Below are 23,249 nucleotides of genomic sequence, written 5' to 3'. Positions count from 1 at the left end.
GTGGGTGGTAACAGTTGCCCTGATTGTATGGACCAGCCATAATGTTAGGTGTGTGACAGTACAGACACAGAGGGCTAATGGATGCATAAAGCATGTGGGAGAATGATGCGGGGAACCTGGTTATGGTAAGACTTTTGGCTCTGCCACACAGGGATAGATTAGGTTAATGTGTTGAGGCGATAGGCCAGTCTGAATAAATGCGTTTTCAGGACACGCTTAAAATTGTGGGGATTGGGACTGTAATCATTTGTATCTTCAGCAGGACTGGCAGTGTCGGACTGGGGTGCCTAGGGCCCATGAGTAGACCTGACTCAAAAAGCCCACTCTAAAGTTCAATGCTCAGGATAGGTTCACACTTGTGTAGTCGAAAGTTTGATCACAATAACTGGACAGGTGCAATGTGCTGTACATTTAAAGATAGACACCCTAACAGAACCGAAAAAAGACCTGATTATATTCAATTAGTTCTGTCCATCACCATTTGTCTCTGTCATGTGACAGATGTGGGTCGCCCTCCCAGGGCCGTGGGGAACTCGGTACCGGGCCAGTGTCAGTGGGAGGTGTCACAGCAGCGGTGACCCGGTCCGTGGCCCTGGGCACCCAAATCAATGGCGGTTGCGGTTTGTAGTGTAATAGTTCGTGACGCCACCCATGGTGTTCGGCAAGTGGGATGTTAGGCCGACGCTGCATGCAGATCCTCTGGGGCTGGTGGTGTGTTGCAGCATAGATGGTGTAGCTCCCCACAGGAGAATCTGTAGCCCCAGGACAGTGTAGTATTAATAGATGAGGAGAGGCGCAGGCAGTGTAGGAGCGTACCCAGATGTAGTGGTGCTGAGGGTGTAGGCGCGATAATGAATGGAGGACACCAGGGTCTGTAGTTCCAACGCTTTACTCACAGTCAGTAGGGCACACAGGTGCCTGCCTCCGTGCTGTGTCCTCCGGGTCAGGGACTCAGTCAACCCCCAGGCAAGATGAAAGGCTCCTCTCCAACATGTACCTTTCTGAACGTCTCCTCTATTGCGCCTTTATGTGTGAAGATCTCCTAGCACTAAGTTACGCTGGAGTTCCTCCTTACAGATGTTCCTGTGTTCTCTACTCGTATGGCAGACAGCTGTAACCTGCTTCGGGGACTCCCTTCTCCTGAGTCCCGGCGTACTATACAGATGCTGTTGTGCCCCAAGTCTTAGATGGGAGTAGTGCATTTACAGCCAACTACTCCTCCGGTGTCTGCTGCAGAACCATAATTGTCTATACAACCTCGGGGACAGGGCCCTGGCCTTGCGCTAAGAACCTATAGGCAGGGTTCCTCTTCCAACCCACGTCTCCTCTCTGTTCACTACTCCTTCGTTCCGTACTTGACTCTCTTTCTTAGGGAAACTTAGGTTACAGTTCTGTCTTTCTCCTTTCTCTCCTTTCCCATGCCAGCTGGCTCAGGTCACTGAGGCAGCTGCAGCACTCCTTCCTCCATCCCTTCTTCCAGGGATCCTCATTTCTCCCAGAGTGTCCTACTACTCCGCCGACCTTCTATCTGACTCCAGACGGACTGACCCCTAATCCTACACTTTCCTAATCTTTTATATGTCTTAACTCCACCCACCTCCCAGCATGTCCAGTGTTCCAAGCAGGGAACCACCAAAAGTGCTCTGCTACTCTCTAAGTACAGAGCCACTTGTGGCTGTGCAGAACTACCCTGTGTGTGTGTGGGGTGCGGGTGTTGGAGCATGGAGAGGAGTTCCCAACTTACCTGGATGGTGGGGCACTACACGTTAGGAGAAGGTGCAGTACCTCTGTGGCGACTGAGCCTCAGGGGCACCACATACCCCTACGTTAAACACAGCACATCCGCGGGCTGCAAGGTAAACAAAGTTGACAGTACAGGAACATACAAAAATTTTATAATGCTAAATAAACATTTCTTATACTAAACTTCCCAATATGAGAGGCACTGTCCTTAAACGTTGCAAACAATTCTTAATTAACCATCTAGCTAAATCAAAGGTGCAATTCTTCACACAATTCTTAATTCAAAGTGCTATCATCTGTTACTCACTATCACTTCAGTACTCTGCATCTGCACATTTCTTACTCATCTCTAGTGCACATTCTCTACTCTTCTCTTTTACTCTGAGTGACAATCATCATTTGCATTTCCAACTCTTTATTCAAATCTCTCATTTCTTCCTTAAAGCATTCCTAATTCTATGTAAAAGCTATCATAAGACACATTATCAAATACTTCACAATAAAACATTCAAAAATTCTTGTAAGTGCTGAACACTGCTCCCAGCCGGGATTTCTTGCAGTGTCCCTTGTGGTAGACATCATCTTTGCAAAGTGTCTTTATGTAAAACCAAGAGAGGGCACCTTAAGAGGCACAACTATTTACAACAAAGTTTTTGGATCACTCCAAGTTCATGATCGCTCAGTTCAAATGTAAAGGCTGCCAGTAAAACAGGGCAACTCTAAGAAAAACAAAACCATGATGCAAACAAAAAGGCACAACGGTGCAAATGGACCCTCCTGGGTAGCGAGATTTTTACTGTTGATCTCCTCCTGGGGTTCTGGAAGCTGTACTGGAACTGCTACCAGATGTGGTACTGGGAATGTCCTCATCCTGTTGCTGGTTACTTGCCAAGCGCATGTACTCTGCCTCCCAAAGGGTGAGATTGGGACTAGTTGGGGTAATGGACAGGGCCATGGAAACGTTCACTGCCGGTGGGGACAGCCTATCCGCTACCACCGATGGCACCGCTGCTGCTGCTGTCGGTGATTCAGCCGGCGCTGCCGCTATTTCCTCGGGATCTGATTCTTCAGTGTCCATTGGGACCTCAGCTAGCGGCACCGCAGTAAGGGGTGGTCGGCGGAGGTCAATTGGGCCATTCCTATTCGTGGGCTCCGCTCCCAAAGCTAGGGTCAGACCTGGAGTGGTAATCTCACCTGGCGCTTCCAGCTGCGGTTCCGGCTCCGGTACCTGGTGATGGACGGCGGCTGCCGCAACTCCCAGAGTTGTTGATGGGATGGACTGCAGCTGAATTCGGGCAGGGGTAAGACCGGTCTCAGCCGGGATCGTCAGTGGAGGCCGGGGCAACCGCCCTCGGTCCAAACGGGGATGCGGTCCCGGCCCTCCATTCTGCTCCAGAGCCCTCATATGTCTCCTCCGGACAGGACTCATCCAATGACAATATCGATTATGAGGTGGTGGTGGCCGCTGCTGAGGGTGTATCAGCGGTCGCAGCCTCTGCAGGGGCGGTCTGGGAGCGAGTGGCTTCTCATCCCCCCATTCTTCTGTCTTCTCTTCTCTTTCCATCATGGCGTTCTGGCGTTCTCCTTCCTGCCTCGGCCCCTTTACCACCACTGGCTTCTTCTGCCCCTCCTTTCGGGGGCGGCATCTTCTTCCAGTGCCTCCATACCAAGCCAGTATACGAACCCCTCGGGGGGTGGGCCATGTTGCTGTCACATAGTAATTTAGGCAGGGGAGGCCCAAGACTCTTCGTGGTCTTTTACTAGGACCTCCCATCTCTTCACGCCCTTCTTCTCCTCGCCAGCGGCCATTTCTAATGTCCATTTTACAGTCTATCAAATCAGGTCGTCTGCACATTTTCAAAAGTGTAAAGTCCAACAAATTTCAGGCGCACAGAACCCAATGGCATTGGGTCTCGTCATCCTGTTCGTGACGCCAAGTTGGGTCGCCCTCCCAGGGCCGTGGGGAACTCGGTACCGGGCTGGTGTCAGTGAGAGGTGTCACAGCAGCGGTGACCCGGTCCGAGGCCCTGGGCGCCCAAAACAATGGCGGTTGTGGTTTGTAGTGTAATAGTTTGTGACGCCACCCGTGGTGGTCGGCAAGTGGGACGTTAGGCCAATGCTGCATGCAGATCCTCTGGGGCTGGTGGTGTGTTGCAGCATAGATGGTGTAGCTCCCCACAGGTGAAGCTGTAGCCCCAGGGCAGTGTAGTATTAATAGATGAGGAGAGGCGCAAGCAGTGTAGGAGCGTACCAAGATGTAGTGGTGCTGAGGGTGTAGGCGCGAGAATGAATGGAGGACACCAGGGTCTGTAGTTCCAACGCTTTACTCACAGTCAGTAGGGCACACAGGTGCCTGCCTCCTTGCTGTGTCCTCAGGGTCAGGGACTCAGTCAACCCCCAGGCAAGATGAAAGGCTCCTCTCCAACACTCCGCCAACATGTACCTTTCTGAATGTCTCCTCTATTGCGCCTTTATGTGTGAAGATCTCCTAGCACTAAGTTACGCTGGAGTTCCTCCTTACAGATGTTCCTGTGTTCTCTACTCGTATGGCAGACAGCTGTAGCCTGCTTCGGGGACTTCCTTCTCCTGAGTCCCGACTCTCTATACAGATGCTGTTGTGCCCCAAGTCTTAGATGGGAGTAGTGCATTTACAGCCAACTACTCCACCGGTGTCTGCTGCAGAACCATAAGTGTCCATACAACCTCGGGGACCGTGCCCCGGCCTTGCGCTGAGAACCTATAGGCAGGGTTCCTCTTCCAACCCACGTCTCCTCTCTGTTCTCTACTCCTTAATTCCGTACTTGACTCGTACTTCTTAGGGAAACTTAGGTTACAGTTCTATGTCTTTCTCCTTTCTCTCCTTTCCCGTGCCAGCTGGCTCAGGTCACTGAGGCAGCTGCAGCACTCCTTCCTCCATCCCTTCTTCCAGAGATTCTCACTCCTCCCGGAGTGTCTTACTACTCCGCCGACCTTCTATCTGACTCCAGACGGACTGACCCCTAATCCTACACTTTCCCAATCTTTTAAATGTCTTTACTCCACCCACCTCCCAGCATGTCCAGTGTTCCAAGCAGGGAACCACTAAAGGTGCTCTGCTACTCTCTAAGTACAGAGCCGCTTGTGGCTGTGCAGAACTACCCTGTGTGTGTGTAGGGTGCAGGTGTTGGAGCGTGGAAAGGAGTTCCCACCTTACCTGGATGGTGGGGCACTACACCTTAGGAGAAGGTGCAGTACCTCTGTGGCGACTGAGCCTCAGGGGCGCCACAGATGCATTTCTTTTAGGAGTTCAATTTTTCTATTCCTATAACAATTCAACAAAAAAGAAGCCTGAACACCTAATTGCAATATACCTTTTATTTTTTAGGCTTTCAAGATGTAGTATTTTGTTTTAAGTTTCCCAGAGCCATATCTTTTTTATTTTTGAGTTTACATAAATGATTAATTTTTTACAATTCCATGAACTTAGGGTGCATATCAATTAACCCCTTCATGGCCCCACTTGTTGTTGTTTTGGAGGTAACTTTGTGGAGGGATGCCTGCAGTGGGATACCCCATCCTACACAAACCAGAATGATCCAAAGACTCTACAGGGCCCTCAACCTTTCTCTCCCTCTGTATTTGAAGCTCTAGTTTGGTTTCCAGAGCTTTTCTATCTGTAGAGCTCGGCAAGACCAGTACAGTCCTACATTCGTCGTCACTGTTATCTTCCACTGGGGTTCTGCTATTCCTGCTGAACTCAGACCGAGGTTGTCTCAGGGGTGTTGATGGAACAACATGGGCAAAGCATGTTCCAATGTAGTCACCAGACTGGATCCGTCTTCTCGCTTCACATCATACGCTGGTCCATTTGGGATTACCTGCCTCAATATCTTATAGGGTTCTGACTCCCAGCGAATTCCAACTTTCCTATGGTAGTCTTTATGCAGACCTGCACTCTGTCCCCAGGTGTGAACTGTTCAGTTTGGACTGAAACACAGTCATGGGGTAACTGTTTTTGTTGCTTGTCTCCTACCAACTGGTGAATAGTTTTCAATCTGATTCAATGCTTCTGCACCAATGAGTTTGGAAAGTGCCGTTTTTCTTGAGTTGCAGTACTCAAATTAAGTTTGGACACTTCTCTTCCCCACTGTCCAAATAGTAACATGGAGGGAGTGTAACCAGTAGTGCTATGCAGTCAGTTATTGTAGGCCCAGATCAGTTCGGACAAATAAGCTGTCCACCTCAATTTCTTGTCTCCCTCCAGGGTTCGGAGCATCCGCAGCAGTATTTGATTAAATCGATCACTGGCGCCTTTTCCCTGTGGGTAATATGGTGTTGTTCAGGACCTATGAATCCCGTAGCTTTCATAGATCTTTTCCATGACTTTTCTTTGAAAGCATGCTTTTTGGTCATAGTGAATTGTCCTCATATACCTGAATGAAGTGACTACACATGACCCTAGCCATCTGCAGTTTGATCTTAGATTGGTACTGCCACCGCAAGCTTTGAAAAGTGATCCATCACTAAACAGTACTGTAGCCCTCCTGTGACAGGCCTGACCAGTAGATAATCAATCATCAAGATCTCCAGGGGTGCAGTTGACTGGATGACGTGAGTCGGTGCCCTCTGCTCCGGTGTCCTCACCAGCTTACAAGCTCTGCATTGCTGGCAGACTTTTCTGACGATCTGCTCCATATGTGGACATTAAACAAATCATTGAATCCATTTATGTTTTCTCTTGACTAAAATGGGCAGTTTTCTCATGGCCCTCTTTAGTCATACTTCCAGCTAGGCTGCTAGGAATCACAACTTGCCACTTATTTTCTCTCTCTGACAGCAAATACACTGTCCGGTTCATTACACCATCTTTCTCACTAATGCAGAATCTTCCAGCCATATGAGGATAATTTGGCCAGAGCCATCCCTGAAGCCCAGCCCTTGATCATCCGGATTACAGGTTCATCATCTTGGGTCTGGGCCAATTATTTATTGTCAAGCTGAACCAAGAACTCAAGTCCATTGAGGTATTCGGCAAACTTCTCGGTCATGGCCCAGACGAGCACCAACAACTCCAGCTCAAAGAAACTGTAGTTATCTGGGTTTTGTTCGGTGTTTTCTCAAAAACGGACTGCTGTATGCTATTACTTGTTCCTGGTCCCCTTGCAGACTTATCGATTTGGACTGGACAACATATTAGCAGATATCATTACTTACACGTTAAGAGGATCTATATTTATATTGTTTGTATTTATACTATAAATTGGGTTGTCCCTATGTCTTAATCACTTTATATAGTAGTTGCATTTACTCAAATGTGAGGCGTCAGGGAGAGGTGAAGTACCGTAACACATTTTTTTTATGAATGCATACAGAAGAACCCATTAGCATGTGCCTGGTGAAGGCTGCTCAGGGTTATTAAGCAAATGATAAATTTTTAGGCTGTTTTGTCATAATAATTCTGTGAATATATTAGACGTTGATCATCTCAGAGACCATTAGATTTCTCTTTTGAAATACCTCTACACTTTGTTCCTAGTTACAAAAAATGAAAAAACACTTCTTGCATCATTAAAAAGGAGGAAGTGAGTCATGTAATCATGCAGGAACTTGAGTTTTTCTGTAATGAGATATTGATGATCTATCCTTATCCCTTTAAGGACCAGTACGTTATTTAGTTTTGTGCTTTTCTTTTTCCTAACCTTTCTCCAAGAATTATACCATTTTCATTTTTTGCTAACATAGTATGAGAACTTGTTTCTTTGCGGGAGAACTTGTATGAATGACATCATTCATTTTGCCATACAATGTAATGAAATGTAAATGAAATGGTAAAAAAATACAATTTTAGCAATGTTTTTTTTCGGTATTGTTTTATGATGCTCACTGTACAATAAAAATTACTGTGAAACATGATTGACCAGGTCAGTTCAATTATGGCGATAGATTTTCTTTTTCTATGTAAATTATGTAATTCTTTAGAATTTTGTAACAAATTTTATTTTTATTCGCTTCATTTTAAGATTTTTGAGATCTCTAACATTTTTATTTTTCTGTTGATGGGTCTGCATGAGGGCTTATCTTTTGCAAGGTCATTGTTATTGATACATATTTGGGGCACATGCCACCTTTTCATTGCCTTTTATTTCATTTTTTTAATGGAAGTGAGGTAAAAAACACCTGCAGTTCTGATGTTTTTCTTTGTTTTTTACAGTGTTTACCATATATGTTGCTTAATTTAATATTTTGATAGGTCAGACATCCGACATGGATGGCAATATCAAATATTCTTTTTCCTTTATTGCTAGTGGTACAAAGGGCAGTTCATTTTTATATTTTTTACATTTTTTAAAACTATTTTTCCTTTACATTATTTTGTTCCTGTGTTCATTTGATAGCTTGTACTAAATACTGAGTTAACAAAGTAGTACAGTACGGCTTCATGGTAACCCATCAGTATCCATCAATTGAACTGTTGAGGTGCAGATGGGAGCTGGTGTAGGCATGCACCAACAACTCCAACCGTGGTTATTAGACACAGATGCACAGATGACAGCATCTACCACATATAGAATCGTAGAGTTGGAAGGGACCTCCTGGGCCATCTGGTCCAACCCCCTGCTCAAAGCAGGATTCGCTAAATCATCCCAGTTAGATGTCTGTCCAGCCTCTGTTTGAAGACTTCCATTGAAGAAGCTCTGCTCTTCAACCCCCTCCACACTTACTCACTACTGCCCAGGACATTTATTCATGTCATAATGCAGGACGGAGTTAAGATAGGTCATTAATATCAGATTAGGGGGTGTCTGACACCAGGTACCCCCCACTGAGTAGGTGGCAGCCAGATGTAAACACATTGAACAGAGCTGCGATGCGCCACAGCCACTACACATTGAATGGTGAGCGCAGAGCACTACACAAATCCAAATTTTTTATTTCTATAATTTTGGGCACTGGTCAGTATCACATGAATGTTCATAACTTATCTGGCATCTTAAAGTTTAATCTCTATTTTTCTTTTTTTGCCAGTTCTCCTATTGGCCCTTCAGATGAATATGAATGTAAGTAATTTTTAGAATTTAGAAATATAGAGAATAAATGTGATCAAATCAATAAACAATTTAAAAAATTGTAGTAGCGCAATATTGAAGTCTATTGTTATGCTTAAAGGAGTTGTCGATTATAGAAAACAAATAATTGTAAGGCATGAATGCGCTTAACATAAAAAACGGTTGTATAATTAACTTCTAGCACCTCAACTGAGGTGACGCAGGCTGATGACCTGGTCTTCTAGTCACTTGACAGCTGCAGCCAATAAGAGACTGCTGTGGTGCTCTGATTTCTGAATGGAGCAGGCATTACTGCCAGAGCTGGCATAGACCTCCAGGGAGACCCATATTGGATTTAATGGAGCTCTATCCATCGGGGTTGTATCCATGGCCTATTTTTTTGAACAATGATAAATCCCTTTAACCCTGTATCAGCTAGGCAAAATGTTTGATATTGTAAGGGGGGTGTCAAAACTTCCAAGAGACTTCGGAGAGTAGCTGACAGGAATGAAGAGGTAACCAAGACTTGTTGCTAATAGTATGAGTTAGGCCATGTTCACATCCAGCATTTTGCTACTTTTTTATGAAAGTAACAAGCTGCATTTTACAGTACCAGTAATAGCTATGATAATTCATAAATCTCATACACACGCTTTTTTGCTTTGGTTTTAATTCTTTTACTGTTTTTGCAGCATTTTGGTAACATTTTTTCATCCACAGAAAGCAATGAGAAAGTGCAAAAAACTCAGCAAGGTTTTGCTATGTTTTTGGTTAATAAAGCTTAGTTCATTAAACTTGTACTGTAGATAAATCACACATACAGCTCTGGCAAAAATTAAGAGACCACTGCACAGTTTTATAAAAATCAGCTTCTCTACATGTCTGACAGCCATTCCATTCCAGTGTCAGTTGAATTCCAACCAGAGTACACCTCATTCTCCCTAGTGTGCTTCTGATTAGGTGACCACCTGAACCAAATCTTATTTAAGGAAAGTATGAAAAATCCTGCTGTTGTGTTCACAATCCTCTTGCAATAGGACAAGCTAGATGGCAAAACAAGTGCTAGTAATATCCCAAAAGTAATAGGAATGAAAAAATAACTTTTAGCCATGCCAAAGGAGTTGAAAAGAAAAGCCTTGAGTGAAGAAAAGAAGGGCTAAATACTGGCTGCTCTAGCAGAGGGATACAGTGAGCATCATGTTGCCTCCATCCTTAAAATTTCTAAGACAGCAGTCCATTACAACAAGGTCAAGCAGCAGACATTGGGGACAACAAAGCTACAGACCGGCAGAGGCCGAAAACGACTCTCCACTGACTGGGATGACCGTCATCTTATTTTAATGTCAAATAACCGCAGGATGACATCAAGTGACCTACAAAAGGAATGGGAAATGGCAGCTGGGGTGAAGTGCACGGCAAGAACAGTTTGTAACAGGCTCCTAGAGGCAGGACTCAAGTCATGTAAAACTAGACAAAAGCCTTTCATCAATGAGAAGCAAAGGAGAGCCAGGCTGAAGTTTGCCAAAGACCATAAGGATTTGACCATAGAGGACTGGAGTAAGGTAATCTTCTCTGATGAGTCTAATGTTCAGCTTTTCCTAACACCTGGTCGTCTAATGGTTAGAGGGAGACCTGGAGAGGAGTACAAGCTACAGTGTCTTGCACCCACTGTGAAATGTGGTGGCGGATCAATGATGAACTGGGGATGATTCAGCAAGGCTGGAATTGGGCAGGTTAATCTTTGCGAGGGACGTATGAGTCAAGCCGCATACAAGGTTATCCTGGAAAAACAGTTGATTCCTTCTACTCAGGCAATGTTCCCCCACTCTGAGGACTGGTTTTTCCAGAAGAACATTGCGCCATACCACACAACTAGGTCAATCAATGTGTGGATAAAGGATCACCACATCATATCCTTGTCATGGCCAGACCAATCTCCAGACCTAAACCCCATTGAAAACTTCTGGAATGTAATCAAGAGGAAGATAAATACCGTATATACTCGCGTATAAGCCGAGATTTTCAGCCCATTTTTTAGGCTGAAAGTTCCCCTCTCGGCTTATACGCGAGTCATATACGCCAGGGGGTCGGCGAGGGAGGGGGTGCGGTAGTGTCAGATCATACTTACCCCCCTGGCGCGGTCTCTGCAACCCCCTGCTTCTCCTACAGTCTCAGGCTCCCTCCTTCAGCGGTCACTTGGTACCGCTCATTAAAGTCATGAATATACGCATATTTATGACTTTAATGAGTGGTACCACGTGACCGCTGAAGGAAGGAGCATGAGACCGTAGGAGAAGCAAGGGGGCTGCAGAGACCGCACCAGGAAGTGGGTAAGTATAAGCAATATTCACCTGTCCCCGGTCCACCGCTGCGGCCGCTCTGTCCTCCAATCCTCTGGCTGTGATGTTCAGGTCAGAGGGTACGTGTTGTGAGTTCATTTTCCCCTTCACCATTGAGGTCTGATGAACTCCCTCTTCTGGTGAAGGAAGGTAGTGAGGCTGATTACAAAGCACCTGAGCAGAATGATGATGACTGGATGACTGGGATTGCTGACTGGATATAAGGCAGCCGACGCCCTTCTGCCTTGCGGGTGATTACTCTGAGGGATTCTTGGAGACCAGTCTTATTCCTGCTCCTCAAAAGCTGTTTTACTGTTGTGAGTTCATTTTCCCCTTCACCATTGAGGTCTGATGAACTCCCTCTTCTGGTGAAGGAAGGTAGTGAGGCTGATTACAAAGCACCTGAGCAGAATGATGATGACTGGGTGACTGGGATTGCTGACTGGATATAAGGCAGCCGACGCCCTTCTGCCTTGCTGGTGATTCTGTTATGAATGAGTCACCGTAGGAGGCAAAAACAGAAATACTAGCTAAGCCCAGAAAACCAGAGAAGTTGGCAGCTATCGGATTGCAGACCCCTGAACCTAACAACAACTAGCAGTAGCCGTGGGGGGTTCCTACGGTGCCATAGACCCCTCGATCACAGCCGGAGAACTACATAGCCTAAAGACAGAAAGGGAAATCTAAACTTCCCCAGAGCAGACCCCAAAGCAATAGGCAGCTCCCAACATATAATGATGGTGAAGCAAGATGAAAAAACACTCACACAGATAGAAAGATAGGCTGAGCAAATGATGGGGCCCAAGCTAACTAAATAGGACAGAATAGAAAAGCTGCTGTCTGCAATCTGCCAAAACCATCTCAAAAACAAGAGCCAACAAACTGATAGGGAAAAAAGCCCTGAAGACGCTAGGCTTCAAAAAGACTATATCAGTACTCAGGTATTATCTGAAGGCAGAGCAAAAAGGAATTCAGCTCACCCAGCAGGGAAAGGCAGAAATCCAGAAAAACAAGGCAAAACAAAACCAAAACACAAATGCAAAAAGTAGAGCAGAAAACTTAGCTTCTGAGGAGCAGGAATCAGACTGGTCTCCAAGAATCCCTCAGAGTAATCACCCGCAAGGCAGAAGGGCGTCGGCTGCCTTATATCCAGTCAGCAATCCCAGTCACCCAGTCATCATCATTCTGCTCAGGTGCTTTGTAATCAGCCTCACTACCTTCCTTCACCAGAAGAGGGAGTTCATCAGACCTCAATGGTGAAGGGGAAAATGAACTTACAACAGGTACGGTGACATAGTTAGTGCGCGCCACGCCCCCTGCCTGAACAGTCACTGACATTGGACCCGGATGACAGAGCGGCAGCGGTGGACCGGGGACAGGTGAATATCTAAAGTGCCGGGGCCCTGAGCCAGCAGTAACACTGGCACCTGGCCACCAGCGACAAGAGGTGAGTATATCATTTTTTTCATTTGCAGCAACAGCGGCAGCAGCAATATGGGGCATATATATCTATGGAGAATCTTATGGGGCATAATCTATGGAGCATCTTCTGGGGGTATAATCTATGGAGCATCTTATGGGGGCATAATCTATGGAGCATTTTATGGGGCATAATCTATGGAGCATCTTTGGGGCATAATCTATGCAGCATTTTATGGGGCAGCATATGGGGCATAATCTATGTAGCAACTTATGGGTAGTGTTGAGCGATACCTTCCGATATCGGGAAATATCGGACCGGATTGGATCGGACCGATACCCCAAAATTATCGGGTATCGCCGATTCCGATACCGGAAACCCATGCAAGTTAATGGGGCACAAATATCGGAATGAAAATAAACCCTTTCTTTCCCTGCACATCCAGTTCGGGAGGGGGGGGGAGAGTGTGGGCGGTGCGTGGGCAGAGACTGTGCGTGTGCACGAGCGGGGTCTGTACGGGCCTCTCGGGGGTCTGTGCGGGCCTGCTGGGGGTCTGTGCGGGCCTGCCGGGGGTCTGTGCGGGCCTGCCGGGGGTCTGTGCGGGCCTGCCGGGAGTCTATGCTGGCCTGCCGGGGGTCTGTGCAGGCTGCCGGGGGTCTGTGCGGGCCTACCGGGGGTCTGTACGGGCCTGCCGGGGGTCTATGCGGGCTGCCGGGGGTCTATGCGGGCCTGCCGGGGGTCTGTGCAGGCTGCCGGGGGTCTGAGCGGGCCTGCCGGGGGTTGTGTGTGTGTGCAGGCATCGTCCGATGGGACTACAAGTCCCATCGGGCTATGCCTGCTACAATGACAGTGATTGACACATTAGCCAATGATGGGACAGTAGTAGTCCCATCATCAGGCTAATGTGTTGAATGTAAAAAAAAACAAACCATACATTCTACATACATACTACATACATACTACATATATACAACATACATACATACTACATACTACATACATACTTCATATATACTACATTCATACAAGTACATACATACTACATATATACTACATTCATACAACATACATACTACATATATACTACATTCATACAACATACATACTTCATATATACTACATTCATACAACATACATACATACTACATACATACTACATATATACTACATTCATACAACATACATACATACTACATACATACTACATATATACTAGATTCATACAACTTACATACTACTACATACATACTTCATATATACTACATTCATACAACATACATAAATACTACGTACATAATACATATATACTACAGTCATACAACATACATATGTACTACATACTACATTCATACAACATACATACATACTACGTACATACTACATATATACTACATTCATACAACATACATACATAGCACATACTACATACATGCAACATACATAAAACATGCTACATACATACATACCACATACAATATATTCATGCAATACATACATATAGACATACAGTACATATAACATAGAGTACATACTCACCATCACTTGTCACTTTGATCCCCGAAGCCAGTGTTATCAGTAAAAAATATTAAAATAACAAACAACCAATATACTCCCTGATCCGCAGAAATCCACGAGTGTCCCACGACGATCTCCCGTGGAGAACAGCAGCATCAGCTGATGCGACTGATCTCTAGGGGCTCCAGGAATGCAATGACGGGAGGTAGATATCCTTCCGCACTGTATTACTCCACCACTGTAAAAAAATAGTCCCTAGTCTCACTTTTGGCATTGCTGTGTGAAAAAGTTCCCATGCAGATTTTGCAATAAAGTGAGACCAGTGAACTATAGTAACCTCTCGGTTCGTCGTGGGACACTTGTGGATTTCTGTGGATCAGGGAGTATATTGGTTGTTTGTTATTTTAATATTTTTTACAGTGAGATGACACTGGCTTCGGGGATCAAAGTGACAAGTGATGGTGAGTATGTACTCTATGTTATATGTACTGTATATCTATATGTATGTATTGTATGAATGTATGAATGTATTGTATGTAGTATGTATGTATGTTGTAAGTATGTAGTATGTATGTATGGTGTATGAATGTAGTATATACTGTATGTAGTATGTATGTAGCATGCAGTATGTATGTATGTTGTATGAATGTAGTATATATGTAATATGAATGTATGTATGTTGTATGAATGTAGTATATATGTAGTATGTATGTATTATGTAGTATGTATGTAGTATGTATTATGTAGTATGTATGTATGTTGTATGAATGTAGTATATATGAAGTATGTATGTAGTAAGTATGTATGTATGTAGTATGAATGTTGTATATATGTAGTATGTATGTAGTATGTATGTTTTTTTTTTTACATTCAACACATTAGCCGGATGATGGGACTACTACTGTCCCATCATTGGCTAATGTGTCAATCACTGTCATTGTAGCAGGCATCGCCCGATGGGACTTGCAGTCCCATCGGACGATGCCTGCACACACACACAACCCCCGGCAGGCCCACACAGACCCCCGGCAAGCCCGTACAGACCCCCGGCAGGCCCGCACAGAACCCCGGCAGGCCCGCACAGACCCCCGGCAGGCCCGCACAGACCCCCGGCAGGCCCGCACAGACCCCCGGCAGGACCGCACAGACCCCCAGCAGCCCGCACAGACTCTGGCAGGCCCGCACAGACCGCGCATCATGATGACATCATTTCAGCAGCCAATCACAGCCATGCCATTAGTTAACATGGCTAACACAACTGGCTCATTGCATTATGGGAACTTCCGATTCCGGCATTCGATATTGTAAAAATATCGGAACTCGGTATCGGAACTCCGATACAGCGAATATCGGCCGATACCTGATATTTGCAGTATCGGAATGCTCAACACTACTTATGGGGCCATAAAATTTGTGCAGCATTATATGGGGCGCATTTTGTATGGAGCATCTTATGGGGCCATCATGAACTGTATGAAGCATTATATGGGGCTCCTGATTCAATATGGATATTCAAAAACATTTAACCTACTGATGTCTCAATTAAGTTTACTTTTATTGGTATCTATTTTATTTTTTAAATTTACCAGTAGCTGCTGCATTTTCCACCCTAGGCTTATACGCGAGTCAATAAGTTTTCCCAGTTTTTTGTGGTAAAATTAAGTATACACGAGTATACACGGTAGTCACAAGCCATCAAACAAAGAAGAACTGCTTATATTTTTGTACCAGGAGTGGCATAAGGTCACCCAAAAGCAGAATGAAAGATTGGTGGAAAGCATGCCAAAATGCATGAAAGCTGTGATTAAAAATCATGGTTATTCCACAAAATATTGATTTCTGAACTCTTCCTGAGTTAAAACATTAGTATAGTTGTTTCTAAGTGATTATGAACTTGCATACTCCAGTGAACTATGTCCCGGAAGTATTTCGCTGTGTTCCAGGACATAGTTCATATGTGCACTAATGCTTTTCGGCTTTGCCCGCAGTTGGGCAAAGCATACTGCGCGTGTGCAAGTCAGGTTTGCAATGCGCACGCGCGGAATATGGAGGCCAAGTACGGAAATTCACAGAAATATTGCGGACAGCGGCCAAGGAGGGGTGGAGGAAAGGACCCGAAACACCGCCCATTGGACCGGACACAGGTCATTTAAATACCGTGCCAAAATGAGGTGACAGATTCCCTTTAAATTTAATAGATATGCAGTTCTAGTTTTCATTCTTCTCTCTGTCGATTTCCCTATGTGATTTCAAAATAGCCAGTGAAAGATTCTTTATAAAATGCAATAAAATAAAAAAATGACACATAAAAATTACAATTCAAATAAAACAGATGGGCTGTTATTCATCATTGCCATTGCATCTGCTTTTTATCTAGTTTTGTGCCTTTTTTTTGTTTGAACCGAATCATTATTCTATTTGCACCTTTTTTGAAGTCTATCTTATGTTTTATTTTTGTTTTCCGCTTTGTGGGCAGAGTCTAGCAATTCCTGATGTTTTTCCCTGATTCATCAATTTTTAAAAGTTGCAATTCAGCACTTTTTTTGTTGTAAAAAGTTGCAAAAGTGGTTCAAGAAAAAGGACGATTTTTTTATTTTGCACCAAATCCATGAATTGTATGCGCCATTTTGATGAATTTGGCTTTAAAGCGGAAACTAATACTACAAGACAAATAAGGAAAATGACTTAAACCCCTTCACAGATGATGAATTGGGGCTATGTTTTTTTTTATCTTTAAAAGCAGACAAAAAAATGTAAGAAGCAAAATAAATCCAAATTCCCACCATCTTAGTGTTGATTTCCCTTACACAAATGTTATGCAAAAATTATATACCGAAGACGCACTGGACCATAAGATGCACCCCAAATTTTCAGAAGGAAAATGGGGAAAAAAATAATAATGTGTCAAATGGGGGTCCATCTTACAGTCCGAATTCAGCTTACCAGGGAAGGGATCTGGCACAGGTGGAGGAGTGGTCACAGGGGTCGTTCGATGTTCCAGGCTGGTGCGTGGCCTCCAGGAAATCCCATCCCAAGCTGGTGCAGTGGTGGCTCTGTGCTGGAGAAGGGGTGCTGTGCTGGGGCAGGGGGGCTGTGCTGAGGCACTGTGCTGGGGAAGGGGGCTGTGCTGAGGCACTGTGCTGCTGTGCAGGGGCACTGTGCTGGGGTACTGTGCTCTGGTGCAGGGGAGCTGTGCTCTGGTGCAGGGGCGCTGTGTTGGGGTGCTGTGCAGGTGCACTGTGCTGCTGTGCTGGGGTGCTGAACAGGGACACTGTGATGCTGTGCTCCGGTGCAGGGGCACTGTGCTGGGGTGTTGTGCAGGGGAACTGTGCTGCTGTACTGGGGTGCTGAGCAGGGGCACTGTGCTGCTATGCTCTGGTGCAGGGTCACTGTGCTGGGGTGTTGTGCTCCGATGCAGTGGCGGCGGCTCCGCCGGCATTTCAACAAAGCCCGGAGGCCCAGCACATCTGTTGCTGCCATGTTGCGGTGGCCTCCGGGAACATGGACGCCGGGAAGATGGCAGCCGGTCCGGGGACGGCGCATGCTCAGGATCAGATCTCGTCCCAAGATCTCGGGAGACGAGATTCAAATCTCGGCAACGAGATCTCATCCCGAGATCTCATCTCCTGAGATCTCGAGATGAGATCTGAACCTGAGCATGCGCCGTCCCTGGACCGGCGGCCATCTTCCAGGTATCCATGTTCCCGGCGGCCACCGCAACATGGCAGCAACAGATGTGCGGGGCCTCCGGGCTTTGAGGATTGAGGAAATGCCGGCGGAGCAGCCCCACAGAGAACAGAGAGCTGCTGCCCCTGCACCAGAGCACAGCCTGCCACCACCACCACACCACAGAGCCCCGCCGCACACGCCACCAGCCACATGAGTGAGTATATTGCGACCATAAGACACTCACCCCACTTTCCCCAAAAATTTTGGGAGAAAAAAGTGCGTCTTATGGTCCGAAAAATACGGTAATTTCTTTTACATGCTTGTGTTAAATGGAAATACATTTTATTACAGGTACGCCCTACGCAGTTAGTGAAAGAAAGGAGGAGATGCTCATCAATATTTACTCACTGGCACAAGACCCAGGAACAACACAAGAATCTGAATATTCTGAAATTCAGCTCACAAATACGACTTTATCTGGGGATCATTGTTCCAAATCTGTTGTAAAAGCAAATATTGCAGATGGAGAGTATGCTGTAGTCAAAAAAGAAAAAAAAAATAAGGAAGAGGGAGATAATGCATGCACTGCCTACTCTGTCGTGAGCATAAATACCATTTAGCTAGGATTACAAGTAAGTTTCTGTTTTGTCTTCTATAATGGAGAACTTTCACAATTAGAATAGATACTGATAAAAAAAATCATGTAGCAATGTTGCAGCTATACCAAGACCACATATTACCGCTATACATACATTTATATTGCCAATATTACAAACACAAGGTGCTGAATAATACACACTATGCAAATACCATTTTTCTTAATAATACCAATACACTATTGTGCAGGCTGCCTGCCTTCTTTATGCCACTAGTCCAGTCAAGTCTTTGAATTTTTTTTCTACAAGAAAACAATCTTAATAATGTTCAAGTGATGTAAATCAATCTAGCTAGATTAAAATGGATGGTAACCAGTGATAACCAGAAGATTATTTAACTACACACCTCAATTTATGAATTTGTAGTCTACTGAAATTATATAAATGGTATAAAAATTATCCAATTTGGGGCAGTTGCCTGCTTTGCTTGAGCATCAGGAGCTTTGCTCTTTGCTAAATGAAGAATTCATAACTTTTTCATGAGTTGTCCAAAAATTATCCTTTTTTATGGAAACTAAACAGGTGTACGGTTTTGAATGTGAAGAAGTAATTGCTTCTAAACTAACAGAAAAAAAAAATCAATTTTTTGGGATCCACAACAGGTTTGCTATTCACAAAATGATTAAGCAATTACAAAGACTTTTTATTATTCAGTCTGAAAATTATTCCTTTTTTTAAGCAGCAGGAACAGGCCAGATGTTTGCAAAGTGATGAAGTAATAACTTGTCACCATGTCTTTCCAAATATTAGCCAGAGAAGCAAAGAAGGTTATATTTTACGTGCATTTGGTATTACTACTGCTGGCACAGTTGCTGCCAGCCATGCCTGTGGTGTTTCTGTAGCCTACGGCACTCACATTTTTATTCATTTTTTATTATTCTTCTATCACTCTACCACATCCACTGCCAGTGTCACCTTTAATTTAGCACATTATTATGATACAAGTGTAACATTTAATTCATTTCCAGAACTGTTACCAGTTACCACACTAAACAAACCAAGCAGTAACATGAAATCAACCAAAACTGGCATGCAGGGTTCAACAATTTGAATAGTCTCAAAGACTCCATGTTGCACAAAAATGTTGCGAGTTTTGTCATTTTTACATCAGTTTGAAGTAGCTTCCCTAAAATAGTGGAACTGGAGATGAGCTGTCCTAATGAATTGTGGCCCCTGAGTTACATGCACCGCAGTGCTCTCCCCATGGGATACATCTGTCACTCAATCTACAACTATCATCCATACAACTAGATGGACTTAATTTTTGAATGCTTTTCCAGATAAATGGGAAATATAAAACAATTCTGCCACATGAGAATTTACAGTATTTTTTTTCTTTACCAGGAATCAGAGTGTGAAAATCTACACATAAAGAAGTACAGCAGAATGACTTTGTACATACAATAATTTTCCTTCATGAGACCAGAACTTCTCTGTTAAATATTATTAATCCTCTGTATTATTAAATACATGAAATAACAATTCAGTAATTTTATGTAGAGCTGCCACTATAATATATATATATATTTTTAAATTAAACTCGTATATGAGACTTTGTTTTATGTGGGATAAATTGTTTTACTTTTCAGTACTTCCTAGGAGCTCATATCAAATTATTGTGCAATTTATATTCAGCTTTTTGTGACATAAAAAGTGAGTTTTGGAATTGTTTCCTATTTATACTTTCACAATTCTTGCTAAATAGCTAACTTAATTATTGAGGTTATAACGGTTGTGTGGATAACCAATATGTGTAAGTTTTCATTTATTATTCAGTAATTACTTTTTTATATTTTTTTGGGGGGGGACTTTTTGATTTTTTTTAATTGAAAAACATCTCTGAGGCACATTATATTATTCCTTAAAAGGAATTGTCCACAACTAGGACAACGCCTTCTTGATATAAATGTTTGCCCTGATAAAATAAAAAAAGCTTATACTCTCTTCCCTTTCTGGTGCCATTCCAGTGGTGTCTGCATTCGCTTTCCTGGGGTTCTCATGCGTTTGTTATGACACGTGAGCTCCCAAACAGTTATGGTGTCACTGTCTTCGCCTGTGTAAGAATTGAACATGAAGAGGAAATCAGAGATCAGCCGGTTGGATTGTCAGTTAAAAGATCTTTGCTTTAAAAATTTGACTGGTTTCCTCATCATGGGGATAAAGGGGTCGGGGGCCACACAAATCGTGGCACAGCTGAACCTGAAGGACTTCACAGCAACACCACCACGCACACACACCCAGGGACCCCGTTTTCCTCTAACGTGCCGAGGCATGCAAAACAAGTACCTTGCCCATGGCTACCGCCCTGTGCCACATTAGACATTGCTGCAAACTCAGGATTCACACTGCCAGAAGACAGTGCATGGTGTTTAAGGAGTTCATTCTTTTCTAGTTTTGACTGCACTATAAACTGCATATAAACTTTGGTTAAATTCATCCAAAAATTTTTGCAACTGTAAGTCAGTTCCATGTATGAATGTTTCTTCAGCAAGCACATGGATTTCTGAAAGTCCAATTCTGATAAATGGTGCAGTCAGAGTTAATTTGCAAAAAAATGTATGCATGTGCTTATAACCCCCAAGGTACGGCCTGACAGTGTGGTGAAGGTGTAGTAGCAGTGTGATTGAAGCTTTATCCTCCCACGTCAGGCTGATGGCCATCGTGGTGGGCAGAGGGTTGGCTGCATAAGGCTGACTGCAGCATCTGACTGTACCTTGATAAATAAAATCTCACAGCATGTTGTGGTTACTGTGTTATTTTTTACTTCATGGGGGAAACTTTTTTTTTCAAACCACATTCATTACAAATAAAACAAACATTATTATCATTACCAATAAACTGTAGTAAATTATTGCCTGCTCATAACAAAAGCCAGTGAGATGGGGGAAGAGAAGGGCAATATGGAGGAATTGGAGGGGGATATGGTTTACTTGTGGTACTCTTCCTTTCTTCATGACATTGGAGTTGGCGATGTGCGGCTGGATTACCTCCTCCAACCACCAACCTCCCAGGAAATTCCCCACCCACTTGAGCCCCAAATAACACCAGGACACCAAAATGGAATATAATGGCCACAGCAGCCTTTTATTTAAGTAACGTACAACATTCTGTAAATATATCGCAACCTTGGGGAGGGTCCTTGAAGCTCCAAATCTGGTGACCAAAACGTAAAGAATACTTTTTGTGGACAAACACATGCCATAAATTACTCCCAGCCGTTACCCCACTGGCTCGGGAGCACCAAAACCCCGTCGGGGTTACACTGTCCGCTTAATCCCTGGGGATCCAACCAACCACTGCCGGAAGTCCCCCCAAATCACCAGATCCAAATCACGGATAATAACATTGAGGAATCCATATAACCACAGATCCCCCAAAACCAATTTAGCACCAACTTCAAGGACCCCCTCCCCCCACACGCTAACCAGCCGCCATGACCCGTGACATTGAAATAACCCACCCTATGTAACCCATCCTGCATAAAATTAGGGCGGGAGGGTGGGACAATCCCTCGTGGCTCCAGAGCGGGAACTGAAGGTAACAGCCCCTAAAGCCCCTTAATATATCCCCTACTACCCCCCTCCTCCACCCTTTGGGATCATTAACCCCTTCCCTCCAACCCACCGTCATGAAGGGCCTCCACTTAGCCGCTGTGGGGTGGGGGGTTGCGCGGCTCGCTCCAACCCTTGTCTTGACATTGGAGTTGGCGATGTGCAGCTGGATTACCTCCTCCAACCACCAACCTCCCAGGAAACTCCTCACCCACTTGAGCCCCAAATAACACCAGGACACCAAAATGGAATATAATGGCCACAGCAGCATTTATTTAAGTAACGTACAACATTCTGTAAATATATCGCAACCTTGGGGAGGGTCCTTGAAGCTCCAAATCTGGTGACCAAAACGTAAAGAATACTTTTTGTGGACAAACACATACCATAAATTACTCCCATCCGTTACCCCACTGGTTCGGGAGCACCAAAACCCCGTCGGGGTTACACTGTCCACTTAATCCCTGGGGATCCGACCAACCACTGCCGGAAGTCCCCCCAAATCACCAGACCCAAACCACGGATAATAACATTGAGGAATCCATATAACCACAGATCCCCCAAAACCAATTTAGCACAAACTTCAAGGACCCCCTCCCCCCACACGCCACAACGAAGGCAATTGAAGACCTCGATTGCCTGAGACCCCCATTCCAAAAAGCCATGGCCCTCTCAATCCCGTCCTGCAGACCCAAAGCCCATAAATCCATGCCCACATCATTTAAACGAACGCCGTCAGCCCACCAAAACTCCCCACTCCCTCCTTCAAGGTCAAAGTGCCGAACCACCACCCCCCGTTCCTAATTACGAAATTAGACACCGCCCTATTAACCTTTATCCGTGCCCTATTTAACTTGATCACCGATCTCGCATGCCGCCAAGTCTTCCTCGGCACCATCTCCGACCACACCACAGTTAACCCTTTAAACGATAACCACAACCTCAGAAGATCGTGCTTAATGTCCTTGACCAATTCCCAGAAAGGACGGACCCCCATATCATTTCCCCCTGCGTGCAGAACTAGAATATCAGGATCCCTGTCAAGCCTAGTTCTATTATGTACCTCCTGCAAAACCCTGTTCCAACCCATACCCCTAAAGCCCAACCATCTGACTACTGCCACACTTCGCAAAAAACCCAACTGCCGCCCTTCTCGCCGAACATCCGCACGCCGAGCTCCCCAATACACAAAGGAATGGCCCAGGATCCACACCAGCAAAGGAGTACAACCTGCAACGACAAAAAAACACCATTAGCTACCGCGCAAACAACTATCACCACACCCTCCCCTTAACGTAGTTCAGCACCCAAAGCCCCAGCGTGGACGTATG

The 23,249-nt window shown here is 44.8% G+C and overlaps 1 protein-coding gene across 2 annotated transcripts in view; it reads left to right on the top strand.

The window, feature by feature from the left end:
• Positions 1–21,535, top strand: part of LOC141098936 (uncharacterized) — a 156,130-nt gene extending 134,595 nt beyond the window's left edge. For both annotated transcript variants that reach the window (XM_073586954.1, XM_073586953.1), the window contains 3 exons: positions 8,749–8,780; positions 18,063–18,343; positions 19,712–21,535. In XM_073586954.1, the coding sequence (XP_073443055.1) occupies positions 8,749–8,780; positions 18,063–18,331 (301 nt within the window). In that variant the 3' untranslated portion in view covers positions 18,332–18,343; positions 19,712–21,535. The remainder of the gene's footprint in view (positions 1–8,748; positions 8,781–18,062; positions 18,344–19,711) is intronic.
• Positions 21,536–23,249: the final 1,714 nt, after the last annotated feature.

The sequence above is a fragment of the Dendrobates tinctorius genome, unplaced genomic scaffold, assembly GCF_039654945.1.
Source record: "Dendrobates tinctorius isolate UK_male_01 unplaced genomic scaffold, ASM3965494v1 ptg000097l, whole genome shotgun sequence".
Classification (NCBI taxonomy): domain Eukaryota; kingdom Metazoa; phylum Chordata; class Amphibia; order Anura; family Dendrobatidae; genus Dendrobates; species Dendrobates tinctorius.
Note: the sequence above shows the minus strand (reverse complement) of the source record. Positions and strands in the feature narration are given on the sequence as shown.